At 26.4% G+C, this 13,538-nt stretch overlaps 3 protein-coding genes across 4 annotated transcripts in view; 1 reads left to right on the forward strand and 2 right to left on the reverse strand.

Annotated features, from left to right (window-relative positions):
- Positions 1 to 1,002: 1,002 nt before the first annotated feature.
- roq (RING finger and CCCH-type zinc finger domain-containing protein roquin) lies at positions 1,003 to 5,917 on the reverse strand. 2 transcript variants are annotated; one of them, XM_017905554.1, is made up of 16 exons: positions 5,794 to 5,917; positions 4,970 to 5,132; positions 4,549 to 4,756; positions 4,251 to 4,469; positions 3,973 to 4,148; positions 3,570 to 3,903; positions 3,255 to 3,495; positions 3,012 to 3,181; positions 2,691 to 2,932; positions 2,483 to 2,587; positions 2,201 to 2,412; positions 2,015 to 2,136; positions 1,751 to 1,892; positions 1,608 to 1,677; positions 1,344 to 1,535; positions 1,003 to 1,221 (listed from the first exon to the last, which is right to left on the reverse strand). In XM_017905554.1, exons 2-16 carry the CDS (start codon positions 5,129 to 5,131, stop codon positions 1,102 to 1,104), a joined length of 2,715 nt encoding a protein of 904 aa, XP_017761043.1. In that variant the 5' UTR covers position 5,132; positions 5,794 to 5,917; the 3' UTR covers positions 1,003 to 1,101. The 2 variants fall into 2 exon arrangements, with proteins under 2 accessions (XP_017761043.1, XP_017761035.1); XM_017905546.1 differs by having other exon boundaries at positions 2,691 to 2,953.
- Positions 5,918 to 6,421: 504 nt separating this feature from the next.
- On the forward strand, positions 6,422 to 8,127 carry LOC108551617 (mitochondrial carrier homolog 2). Its single transcript, XM_017905848.1, has 7 exons — positions 6,422 to 6,722; positions 6,803 to 6,887; positions 7,053 to 7,206; positions 7,293 to 7,430; positions 7,526 to 7,712; positions 7,787 to 7,854; positions 7,932 to 8,127. The coding sequence occupies exons 1-7, from the start codon at positions 6,621 to 6,623 to the stop codon at positions 8,125 to 8,127; spliced, it is 930 nt and encodes a 309-aa protein (XP_017761337.1). The 5' UTR covers positions 6,422 to 6,620.
- Positions 8,128 to 12,342: 4,215 nt separating this feature from the next.
- The window catches only part of RN-tre (USP6 N-terminal like RN-tre), a 4,129-nt gene continuing 2,933 nt past the window's right edge, over positions 12,343 to 13,538 (reverse strand). The window contains exon 8 of the mRNA XM_017905797.1: positions 12,343 to 12,770. Coding sequence (XP_017761286.1) covers positions 12,343 to 12,770 — 428 coding nt within the window. The remainder of the gene's footprint in view (positions 12,771 to 13,538) is intronic.

Below are 13,538 nucleotides of genomic sequence, written 5' to 3' on the forward strand. Positions count from 1 at the left end.
ACACACACGCACACGCACACGCACGCACGCACGCACACACATACATATACACATAAATATATATATAAATAAATATATATATATAAGTATATTTATTTATTTATATATATAATTAAGATATATATATATATTTTATATTAGAAGCAATATATATCTTAATTATGCAAAATTTTAACAGAATATGTTAATTTTATGTATGCATAACACCTATATGTATTCGTATATTTTTATCATGTAACCTTGTTGCAGGTTAAATAGCATTCTTTCCGAATGTATCAGTAATATAATATTCTTTGCTTCATTGTGCAAACATATAAACAAAATATACTACATCCCGTCATGTTTATAAAACATTGACATTAATTTCTGTTAAATTTTAACAAATCTGCTCTCGTTTGTTTAATTTATTTTGTCAATGAATGTCCTCATTATGATATCCATAACAGAACACCAATCAACTCTTCACCGGTTTTATAAATGTAATTTCAATGCGGCAGCTAACTCTCACTTCTTACATTGATTTTTCTTTATAAGACTCTTACTGCAGCTATTTAAAAATTAAAACGATGCGACTTCCTGCATAACTAAATATGAGTTATATATCCTTGTGAAGAAGATTTGACGAATTTAACAAAGTTTTCTTCAAAACCTTACATATTTACAGCTAGTTTTTACCATTGCATTGATAATAATCCCAGGAAAAAATACATTCTCATAGCTAAAGAATTAATATTATATACCAAAACTTTTAGAGGCATAGTACATGGGAAAGTAGTAAATCCACTTTACATTATACTATACCGATAGGAAATTTTTTCTTGCTCTAGTTGAAGTAGAGATGATAAATTTTTCTATCTATTTGATAGTGCTTGAAATATTCTGTGTTGCTTTCTTTTGATTTTGTTTACAAGAGCATTAAAATGTTTTTATGCAAACAGTAGAAATTTCATTTACTTTCAGTCATTTTTTTGAAAAAATTGAAACATGCTGATGCATGGAAGTTCGCACAAAAATCATTTGCACATGTCAAAAAAACATGTTCCAACAAATAATGGTCAGATATAAGAAGTAAACAACGTAGTAAGACTCACTATCTTACTATTATTTTTTAGAATTGTCCTCTTCACTCGACCAATGTTTTTCCTGTTCCTGTAATTCGAATTCCCACCGTAATTCTAATTCCCGCATATCATTTGCAATACCAGCCTCGTAAGTATCTTCCTAAAAATTAATTTCATATTTTATATAAAATTTTAAACATTATTTTTGCAATTTAAAAAGTGCTTGACATGAATTATACGTAATGTCCTTTTTGTATACAAAATTACAACATTGTAACTTACTTCTTCTGGTTTATAATCCTGATTAAAATTTTGAGAACTAAGTAAATTGTTCGAAGATTGAATCCAAGGTACGGTACCATATGGGCTCCAATTTCGTACATCCTTTTCTTTCTCTCTGATACCGGCTTCGATCATTTGTAATTCCTGTGCTAATCTTTCTCCTGCTGTAAAAGTTGCTCCTTGTGTGGCAAGCTAAATGAATTTTTATATTAATAATATTTTATTTAAAAACAATAAACAATTTAAAATAAAATTGAACAGTACCTTCAAGTCATTGATCTTTTTCTCTAGATGTTTTAATTGTTGTTTTACCTTCTGTGATTCAATGATTAAACTAAAATAAATTTAATTATGATAGTTAAATTTTTAAATAATTAATAAAAATTATATATTAAAGATTAACTTACTCTTTAGACATGCATTCTGATCGTGAAAGTTGTGTGTGTGTTGAGGAGTCAAATATATTCCGACCGAATGTAATGTAATTATCTCCAAAACCACTATGATTAATAGATTGTATTCCTCCATTTGCACCAATAGTAGCATAAGCTATAATTAAAATACATTTTTTTTTGTTTTATCAAATACATTTTTCTATTGAACTTTATATTTTCTATTTTTTCTTTTTTTTTTTTTTCTATATGTGATTTCTTCATACTGATCATACTTACGTTGACTACCATAATACCAAGATGTAATAGAATTTGTTGTTGGCATATGTCGATAAGCAGATATTGCAGGAGTTGCTCCTCCATCTGCATAAAAATTAGTAGATTGTACCCCATTTGTAGATCTAGAAAGAAATTGTTTTCATTATAATTTAATATCACATATTAATTTTATCAATGAATTATTACCTGATTAAATTTTTTGATAGTTTAGAAATTGGTCCATATTTACTATTAGTTGATGCATCAAATGGTATAAATTCATCATCAAATAGAATGGGATCTGTGCACCGAAAATTGTTATTACAATTCATATTTGTTGGAGGAACCATGGGACTATTTGGTGTGTTTGTCCATATAGAGAAATTTGATGATAATGTATCTCCTTGCATGTCATAATTCTATGAACAAAATAATAAAGAAAGATAATGAAAAATATATTTCAAATTTTCAATAATTAAATAATCGTACCGTTTTCATCTGCGGCACTTGTTTGTTGACAATTGTTTCGAGCTGATTTAATATTTCCATTCTGCGTTGCAATAACATCGCTAATGTTTTAGCAACTGTCCGTTGCTATAATATATAAGAACAGTTTAATGTGTATTATATAAAAATATGTAAGAATATTTTAATATATACAGTAAAAACTACTAACATGTAAAGAAAGTTATGTTACCTTTTTAGTATTAGAAATTCCATTTGTTATATTAGACGAGATCTGCGATGAATCCCAAATACTAAGATTAGGTGCAGTATAATCAACAGGTGTATTAGGCATAATGTAATGAGAGCAATGTACGTCCATATTTTTTGTCTGTACCATAGGTAACATTCCTTGAGCAGATGGTAGCATATAATTCGTCAATGATCCAATAAAATTGTTTTCATTTGTTGGATTATGATGTTGTATTGGATTAACTTTATTCATAGAATTAAAATCTGAAATAAAAATAGCTGTCGTTTCCCTTAAAGTTAATTGTTTTATATAAATACTTACTTTCTCTATGAGTATTGTCATGTGGTTTTATGGAATGATAAAATAAATCGTCATTTTGTTTAAATGTCTTATTATTTGATCCAGTAACCGATTTGTCTGTTTTCACATCCAGATTATTCGTTCCAGATAAACTTGTTCTGAGACTTAATTTCCGATTTTTTGATCTATATCTAATAAAAGAATAAATAAATATATATATTAACATAGTATTTCTTTATATTGAACATATATGTGTATACTTACTTATCTAGTTCCATGTCACTATGAGCAAATGTACAATTAGTAGACCTAGGACAAGACCCTCTAAGTGCTAGATCTCGACACATGCTCACTTTGTATTTTGGTTGGCCAGGACCTACATTATGAATACCATCTTGTGTTTTTCGATTACCGTGTTGTTGAATGAACTCTACTAATGCTGCAACTACGGTTCTAACAGCTTCTAATGCTGCACGACATTCTCCTAATGTTGGAGATTCAGTTTCTATAATGAAATTAATAGATTAAACGTATCAAATATATTTATTTAATAAAATTTTTCAATATAACAAATTATACCTGGGCTAGGATCTATTGCAGCTAGCAGTTCTAATTGTGGTCTTAGGCTACTTAATTGTCCAGGATCAGGAGTACGTTGAAGAGCAATAACCAATTCTTGTACACTTTGAGCAAAAGATTGTGGAGTTTGAAGTTTATCTATAATACTTTGCATATGAGATTTATGACTTGTATCTCCATATAACAATGCAGACCACTGATCAGGTGCTATTCTTAAACCAGCTTCAGTCGCAATTTGGACTATTTGAGCATCATGCTCTCTTCTTAATGCTTCATATGTTCTGAATTCTTCTTTTAATTGCATCAATGACGAATCTCCTTCTCGTTTAGATACCTAATGAAATATTTTATTTAGATAATAGTTCTAATATCAAACAAAACGAAAGTGATGAATACTCCTTACCTTAAAACAACTTGCTCTATACAACAATTGGACAACATGTCCTATACTGGTTTTAGATGCTTGAGGAAAATGTGATTCTAAACGTTGAACTACAAACATGACTAACACTTTCCTAGAAAGAGCAGATCCATCTTCCAAAGCCAAGAGAACAAGTTTTAATACTTCTTCTTGCATTGCTGATAAAAAAGGGATTATTATTATTACATATAATTTAATTTTTATTTTTTTATTATTATTTTATGCTAATGGTTTATTAGATTTGCTTTATAATAACATACCTGGCCCAAGAAATTGACATCCCCGAGCCCGTACAGCAGCCCACAAATTAGCATTGAGTTGTTGTGGATTTTGATGTTGTAATATTAATTCTGTAACTGATCTTTCACCTAAACTTCTAGCTGCTCTTACTGCACGTGCTCTTCCTTCTGGTTCAACCAACTGGCAACCTACCAAAGTTACTAATTTTCTTTGCATAGGTCGAGAAACAAGTCCCACACCTATTATTTAATACAAAATAGTCACAGATTATGAAAAATAATATTCCAAATTATTTAAATATTTAATTCTTTATATTACCTGTAGTTAAAGAAGGATTTGTCTGACATGGTTTGAGATATAGAGCAAGTTCTTCAATACAACGTTTAGCAACCAAATAATTAGTATGATCTTCAGGTGGTAGTAATTTCTGATAAGCTGATGCTACATTTGTGGAAACAGGATTTCCCACTAATTGTAATAGAGCTTCATTTACTGGTAATCTTTCTATTTCTGTATTAATAATACTCTAAAATATATTATGTAAATTTACTATGTAAATATATGATGTAAATTTAAAACTTATAAAAAGAGATAATTTTATATTCAATATTATAATAATAGAAATTATGTAACTTTTAATATGTAAAATTAAAATATAATGTTATATTCTATTATATATTTGGTTAAGGTTATTGAAAATATATAATTCTACTTGTACAGTAGTAATAATATTATCTACCTGATCAAAAGGACATTGTTTACGATGTAAATTTGCAAGGCACGTACGACATATGGTATGACCACATCCTAAGGATATTGGGCCACGTATAGCCACATCAAAGTCATGACAGCAAACTGGACAAGAAAGAAATTCAGTCCACTGTGGTGCCTGTATTGGCATTCTGTAACAAAATTATATTAAACAATTCCTTGAATTCTTAATTTCATAACTTTTTGCAATACCATTATTTTTAAAAGATATTACAGATAAATTTTATATTACTAATTAAAAAATTCAGTTTACATTTTTCATATTTTTTCACTTATATTTAATCGATAATTTTAGACCTAAAATTTGCAAAATCGACTACTGCGTTTTTACGAAAAATATTTCGTATTAAAATCAATTAATTTTAGTAGCTATGGAAAATATATAAATTTAGCAACTAATTAAACTAAATTTGATTAATTAATATATTTATAGAAGCAATAATAAACGAAAAGGAAACTTCCTTTCGATTGCAAAACATTTATTTATGGATATAAATCTTTTCGAAACAATAACGTTGGCTTATCAATTGTTTTATATACGATGCTTTGGAACATTTTATTTAGGATATAGTTTACATTTGCCTTAAAAAAGGTATATAAAAAATATTTTAAACTTATATTATTTTCAGCACGCAATTAGATCAAACTTTTTTAATCGCTATCGCTATTACTTTCGTATCTGTCGTACGTCTGCTCTATATAGCATCAGAAAAACGATATCTACTTTTACCACGCGGAAATATGTCGATGCAACGTATTGTTATTAAAATAACGAATAATTAAAAAACTCACCTCGTTATTGCCCTCACAAAACATCACATTAACTACTCAGTTACTTCGCACATAGTTCTGCCATCGAAGCAAGAACAGATGAATCACAAATAGTAAGATGAGCTCAGCACGATATTCCTCACGTATACTTTTTTACCTCACTAGCATTCATGACGAAAACAATCTAGAAAAGTGACCTTCCAATTTTCTTCGATAGAGTGCGCTATAAACAACTTAATATCAAATTTTCAAAATTATATAAATCAATTTCAATTATATATTCAAATATTGATAATTTAAATTATAATCCATATATTTCTTGTTATAATTACTATTTGCTTAAACTTAAATATTATTTACCATTATTTTATACAATTTATATAATTACCATAAAAATTGATACATTCTTTACCATAAAATAATTAAATTTTTGATTATTTTAGAAATTAGACTTTATCTATAATATTAAACTAAAAATTTAAATAAATTTAATATATGAAGTGTAAAAAAGTATACAGGCCACTGATTGGTCATCATACTATCTTTATTATATCAATATACCATATTCATCTGTTTCAGATAATCATAATCGAGTTTCATATCTACTAAAATTATAAATGTACAATTTATTTCTCTTGGTTCACTGTTCTGAAATATATTACATACTGACATTACCTAGTTCCTGGATATGAAAACGTGTGTAATGTGAAATGTGAACATGTATTCCTTCCATTCAAGATTCGTATAAGCTTTAACGTAACAAATGAAGCTTAATTGTAATTGTTAATCAAAATCGTGAAATAAATAATACAGCACTGACACGTTGGCTCAATAAATTCTAGTTAAACATGATACCGCCAAAGGATAAACCGTTATGGTGTGATATCGCATTTCGTATGTTAATGAATACCGTTTCATATCCTATTGAATACGGTAAAGTTTTAATACAGGTAAAATATGTACAATGGATAAATTACCTGGAAACTAAACGTTCATTGGAAGTTTATAATTTTTATTTATAACGTAATAGATCGGATATGAACCGATTCCACCAAGACCGACAACTACTTTATTTGGAAAACCGGCTTTAGCTTTACCTAACATTTTTCAATACGGTAAGCAATATTTATTTATTTCATACAGCTTTTATATTATCTTTATAGATAACTTAATATAAAAAATTATTGAAATCACTTTATTAAAGGAATTGAAATCTATAATAGGTTAATATTATTTTTTGTAATTGATACAAAATATTTTTTTAAATTATTACATTACAGTTATATACATAAAAAATGTGGATGGGTTTACTGGTTGCTATCGTGGTCTTATTCCAAAATTGTGTGCTTATACTGTAAGTGCTACAGCTTTTGAAAAGACTTCTAAATCAATTAAGTTTAAGGATGAACCAAGCAAAGATGATTTAGAAGAAAGGTAAATGTATATATATACGTATTTGTATGTATAACATGACATTTCTAAATGAAACTTATAAAAATAAATCCACATTTTTTTTGTAGTCAAAAGCGTAAAAAATGTATATATGAATTTATAAGAGACCTGATTAGTAGAATGATTGGAATTATAATTAGTCATCCATTAGACGTTATTGCATTAAGGATGATGGCACAATTTGTTGGTGGAGAAACAAAATACAAGTATATAACCAATTAAGCAATGAAAATACATATTTTGACATTAATCATAAATGCATTATTTTTATAGTGATTTTCTTTTTTTTCTGCATTAATAGTGGATTATTTAGATCATTTGTAGAAGTATATAAAGCAAATGGAATTATGGGATACTATGCAGGATTATTGCCACGCTTGATTGGAAATGCTGCTGGATTAGTGATAGTCAGTTCATCTACTTATGCTATTGATAAATTCATTAAAAATGATCGTGAATTAAGACCATATGCTGTTTCCACTATAAAGGTAAATAAATTAATTATTTAAATACAATATATTTATCATAATCAGTATTATCATACAATATTAATATTTTACAGTTTATAGCAACAACAATTACATATCCATTTTTAGTGATTTCACATTGTATGGCAGTTAATAACTGCGGGTAAGTTAATTTAAAATACAAAAAGTTTTTTATTTGTTTTAAACTAAATAGTAATTTAATAAATTTTACTTATCAAGGTTGATTGCTGGTCTTCCTCCACAAATGCCAATTTATAACAGTTGGTTGGATTGTTTATCTCATCTTTGGTCTACCAACCAGTTAAAGAGAGGAAATAGTCTCTTATGGCGTTATTATACTGGACCACAAGTGTTAATTAATGGGAAGCTAATACCACTTAACAAATATAATTTCCATTTGCAAAGTACAACATAGTAAAAGATATTGCATTTCCTTGTATTTGAAAGACTAATAGTAAAATCACTTTTGTGGTATATACTTTTTACTCAAATTTACTCCAAAAAATTTACTCCAATATTGTTGCATTTATATATTCCTTTATATTGATCCTACTTGTTATTATAGCAAATATTAACTAAAGTATTTTTTCTTTGGTACTATATTTTATCAAAAACTGTAATTCAGATTGAGAACAAGCATTCAATACATATACAAGTATTAATGAATATGGTTACTATTATTAGCTTGCCAATTAACATTGTGTATCATGCACAATAATTACATTTAAATTATCATTTAAATAAAAATATTAACTTAAAAAAAAATAAGCTTATGATAATAATAACCATGATGATGATAATATAATAGTAATAAAAGTAGTTATATAAATAATTTCTTTACATCTGTATTACATTTGACAATAGTAGCTCAAACACAGAATTATAAAATATGCCTTATGTATAAAGTGTATAAATTGGTATTGCATCACTTTCAAATTCTAATTTTATATAGAATAACTGTCTCCTATAAAAAATAATTCTTACAGTATTTGTTTATATATCTACTGTGAAACCAGATAAATATAAAATAAAATAAAGTTATGCAAATAATATTCATTCTAGATAGTAAATCTATCTGTAGATCTATTTGTAGACTTTCATCTGCTAAAGAATTATATGTATGTAATTTTATCTTACTGCAATAGTGATTCTATAATTTTTTAATGCAAATTAAGAAGTTATCTTTAATAAAAAAAAAAAGTGAATTCTTATTTCACAGTCTCTATATATTTGTCAAATAAAATTTAAAAATCAGTATTAAATGATAATAAATAAAATTCTTGAAAATAAATATTTGATGTACTATTTTAATTATTTATTATTCATTTATTTAAAGTCGCATCAGCTTATATTTCGCCATTAGCGACCCCATTACATTACAATAATAATCAAAATTATTTATTATTTTGATAGTTTCAATTTACAACGTGATTGTGTCATCAGGCATCAAGAAGTTTACATAAGTATTGCATTATCAGATTTTATCTGTTTTTCTAAACATCCTACTAAAATACTACACTGAAGCCTACATTATGTAGTACATTCTTTCGATTTTTATATAAAAAAGAAAAATATCGACATGAAAAACATTTTTAAATACACATGTCTCATCACATACTACATTTCGACTTTGATTATATGTAGTGCAATAAAATGAATGTGAATATTGAACAAAATCATGAATGCATTTTTCAAACATATGAAACTTTGTACTGAAAGAATTTAAATGCTATTTTATTTTATAATTAATAAAGAATCATTTTTCATTAATAATAATAAAATTATTTATTTGTAACTTATGTTCCAGTCTACAGTAAAGTATTGCTTTAAGAATAAAGGAAACATCAGTTTCTAAATTTAATGCTTCTATATATTATAGCTATAATGTCTAGACATTATAAAATTTTTTTGTGGTTTTCTACTCTAATTTCTTTGTATTAAATATTATTTTTGGTTTAAATCTATTACTTATATATTTACTTGTGAATAAAGTTCAATTCTATTTTATTGTTTTCTTGGAGTATTAAAATGTTTAATTTTTAAAATACTTTAATGCATATATTTATAAAAAATAAGTTAAAAAATGAATTGGTAAATTTGAAATGATACATTATAACCAAAACCATAAGAAACGAAAAATAACGTTTAAATTCTTCATGAAGACAAAATATTAAAATTTACTGACTTCAGTAATGTTACATATTGCATTATTACTACCAAATAATTAAAGGCGTTTGTGACGTTTTTTAATCAGCGAATATCTATTACTTATTTTTAACTTAATACGTAAAAATATTTTAATAGACATAGCAGTCCAAATACAAATAAGCCTAAAAATTGACAAAGTGTTTTCCTTCATTTTAATGCAAATTAAAGGAATGTATTTTTCGAAGGTAAATTTCTATAATTTTCTCCCCCTTTTTTTTTTTTTGTTTTTTTTTTGTTTTTTTGTTTTTGCTATAACGCTAAATTTTTTCTTGCATCTATACAATTCCATGTATTTCAATATTTTATGTATAAAGTAATCATGCTATTTTATTTCAATTTCTTAAAAATTTAATTTCATGCAACCACAAGAAGGTATCGCTATAGAACTGTACATTTTTTGGTTGATCTTCTTTACAAAGCAATAAAGATTCAAACCATTAACATTTAATATTTATTTAACAAATATTATCTTATCCTATTAGATATAACAAGTGATTGCTATCAAGTTTATATTATCACGGTAATAATTAGTAAGTTTTGTAACCTATATACACTGAGGAATACTGTATGTCCAGGAATGTTTTACAAAACCAATTAAGTATAAAGCATGTTTCAATTGTAGGTATTTTAATCTAAAATATGTCTTTGTACATTTAAATAATAAATATGCAGCATATTAGAAGACTGTTCAGTGTTCACATTCCTTGGCAAAAGATTCTGACAGATATCTTGCAAGTTTTCCATTCAGGAATCTGTTTCAAGTACCATGTAATAAAAAAATTACCTTTTCTCTTTAAATACTATGTATATACAACAATACATATGTCATAAAATATCATAAACATCATAAAAAAAAAAGAAAAAAAATGGAACTTAAAATAAATAAAGTACTAATATTACTGTGGCAGTATAGTACTTAACTTATTAATAAAAAGTAACTTCTTTTAGAAGAAATAATCATTATCATATGAATTGCCATATGAAATCATATAAATGTCATTAACTTATAATTGTTCTCAAAATAAGTAATTAATAATGATCTAAACTATACATTTTAATCTTTTTAGAATTTTCTTGTATAATATGAAAATTCTGATCTGTTGAAAATTTGTGTCGAAAATGGAAAATGTTAGTCGATTTTATGTTGAACAATTTTAAATATTTTGACATACAAAATATAAATATCTGTTATAAGATTTTATAATCAAATAATAATTTGAGTATATGCTGTTTTCAAAAATTTGTATACAATAACACTTTAAAACAATATCTTTTAGTATCAATCTGTATGATTACTAAAAGAACAAATTTTCATTAATGTAAATTCTCCTTTTTGTCTATGTTATAAAGAATACCTATAATGCAAAATTATTAAATTTTTAAACACTTCTAGAGTATGGAACTTTATGTATACTTTTCAATAATGTATGCAATAGTTATAGAAATCTTCAGAGAACAGTTATAGAAATCTAATACACAATACTGAAAATATAATAATGATTATTCAAAGGATTTTATATGCTTGTAGTAACAAAAATATCGTTTTTTTCTTTAGTATTACATTTACTATGGAAAATTGACTCATATTTCTATATATATGTGTAATAGCCAATTTTTTAATATACTCCAAAATATTTTGTATATCCTGTTTATCAGAGGGAGGGATTTAAAAACACATATTTTAGAAATTATCTACACATTATGCTTAACGTTTACATACCTATTCATAATGCTATTTTGTCTTACATTTGTATTAATATTCACATAATAACTTGAAATTTCTTTTTCGATAACTATTAAATATTACAAATAATTTTAGCATATAATTTGTTTTTATTCTGCATAAAGTTCCATCATCTTATTATTTTTACCATTCTTTAAAATATAATGCATTCCTTGATGCATAACAAATATTATGCAGTTATCTTTAGAATTACTCGACAAGTTCGTTATTTAAAATATCGTTGATCGTACGATTAGCATTATTATATATTGAAAATGATAATTCTCTACTATATGTTTTAAATTAGTTGTTTGACTATAAACGTAAATTAGGCCATCGCAACAGTGCAATAAGTTTCGTTCGATACGAATGGTTACACTTATTCATAATTAGTGCACGTAACATACACAGTTTTTTATTTGAGAGAAAAATTGTTAAATTTACTTTAATTTCTCGATTACTTATTTCGAGGGAAAGGTAATTGTATGTATATGCACAATATTTGAACATTCATTATTCATTCCTCATTTCTACCGTAATTACCGTTTGTTTTCACTATTACCTTTCTATGTACATTGCAATGTAGATATAGATAAAACTGTTATATTTTTTATCTAAATCTTCGTTTAATACTCACTGCAATGTCATGAATCATTTTCTGCATCATAAAATATTATAATTATTAAATGAACAAATTAATTATTTCAAGTCTAATTCGACTTCTGGATTCTCTAATGAAAAAGGTTTCAGATTTTCCACTATCGGCGTTTGATCAGGATCAACTCGTATGCGGATTCTATTGGTTTCTAAAGACCGCGGAAGTGTACGTGGAAGATCGTCTTTGTATGAACCAGACATAAGTGAAGTATATGGTACATAAATTCGTACAACATCTGGACTTGGTTGATGAGATGTTGCTCTAGGTGTGGGTAAACCACCACTACCAGAGCTGGCATTAGAAATATTACTTTGAGTATCAAGACTATTGTCTAACGCTTGAGACCGTGTCGCCGAACTAAATACAGAAAGGTCAGCTGTTGATGTAACAGATGTATCTGCCAATGACCGGCGCGAGCCATTGGGAGAGGCCCCATCGTCAAGACTTGGATCAAATGAGAATTTGCTTCCTGCACATATATGTAATTTTTATTATACTGTAACAGGATATTAGAACAAACGTGTTTTGACAGAATACTTTCACATAGTAAGTGTAATACATTTGATTTAAAATCATCTATAGAAATATCTCAACATTTCCTTTGGAAATGAAATATTAATTAATGGTAATTAAATTTAACATGATGTTTGCAATTTAATATTGCTACTATGTAACAAGAATATTTTACAATGTACTGATGTATTACCGTTTTTGGTTATATTTTTTATATGAATTTTCCTGAGTATTCTAAAGTAATCACAGTCTATTACTCCTTATTTTTTATTTCATAAAAAATGATCAATGAAAATTCTTCATACATTTTTAAAGATAAATATAGTTTCACTTTAATAATGCTAAATTTATAAAAAAAGTTACTTATGATTATATAGTAATAAATATAATACTTCAAAATATGGCTTATATAATATTTTTGTAAAATTCTATCTATGTATCTATGTATCTATGTATCTATCTATCTATCTATCTATCTATCTATCTATCTATCTATCTATCTATCTATCTACCTACCTAGCTACCTAGCTACCTACCTACCTATCTACCTACCTATCTATCTATCTATCTTATCTATCTATCTTATCTATCTATCTATCTTATCTATCTATCTTATCTATCTATCTATCTATCTATCTTATCTATCTACCTACCTACCTACCTACCTACTTACCTACTTACCTATCTACCTACCTACCTACCTACCTACCTACCTACCTACCTA

The sequence above is a fragment of the Eufriesea mexicana genome, unplaced genomic scaffold, assembly GCF_001483705.2.
Source record: "Eufriesea mexicana isolate 0111107269 unplaced genomic scaffold, ASM148370v2 scaffold474474898, whole genome shotgun sequence".
NCBI lineage: Eukaryota > Metazoa > Arthropoda > Insecta > Hymenoptera > Apidae > Eufriesea > Eufriesea mexicana.

Coding starts and splice junctions, on each gene's coding strand:
- roq (XM_017905546.1), bottom strand. CDS start 5,131: ATGCCAATACAGGCACCACAGTGGACTGAATTTCTTTCTTGTCCAGTT. Junction 2,413..2,482: donor AAGTGCCGCAGATGAAAACG/GTACGATTATTT, acceptor TTTTGTTCATAG/AATTATGACATGCAAGGAGA. Junction 2,137..2,200: donor CTATCAAAAAATTTAATCAG/GTAATAATTCAT, acceptor ATTTCTTTCTAG/ATCTACAAATGGGGTACAAT.
- LOC108551617 (XM_017905848.1), top strand. CDS start 6,621: ATGATACCGCCAAAGGATAAACCGTTATGGTGTGATATCGCATTTCGT. Junction 6,888..7,052: donor ACCTAACATTTTTCAATACG/GTAAGCAATATT, acceptor ATTACATTACAG/TTATATACATAAAAAATGTG. Junction 7,207..7,292: donor AAAGATGATTTAGAAGAAAG/GTAAATGTATAT, acceptor TTTTTTTTGTAG/TCAAAAGCGTAAAAAATGTA.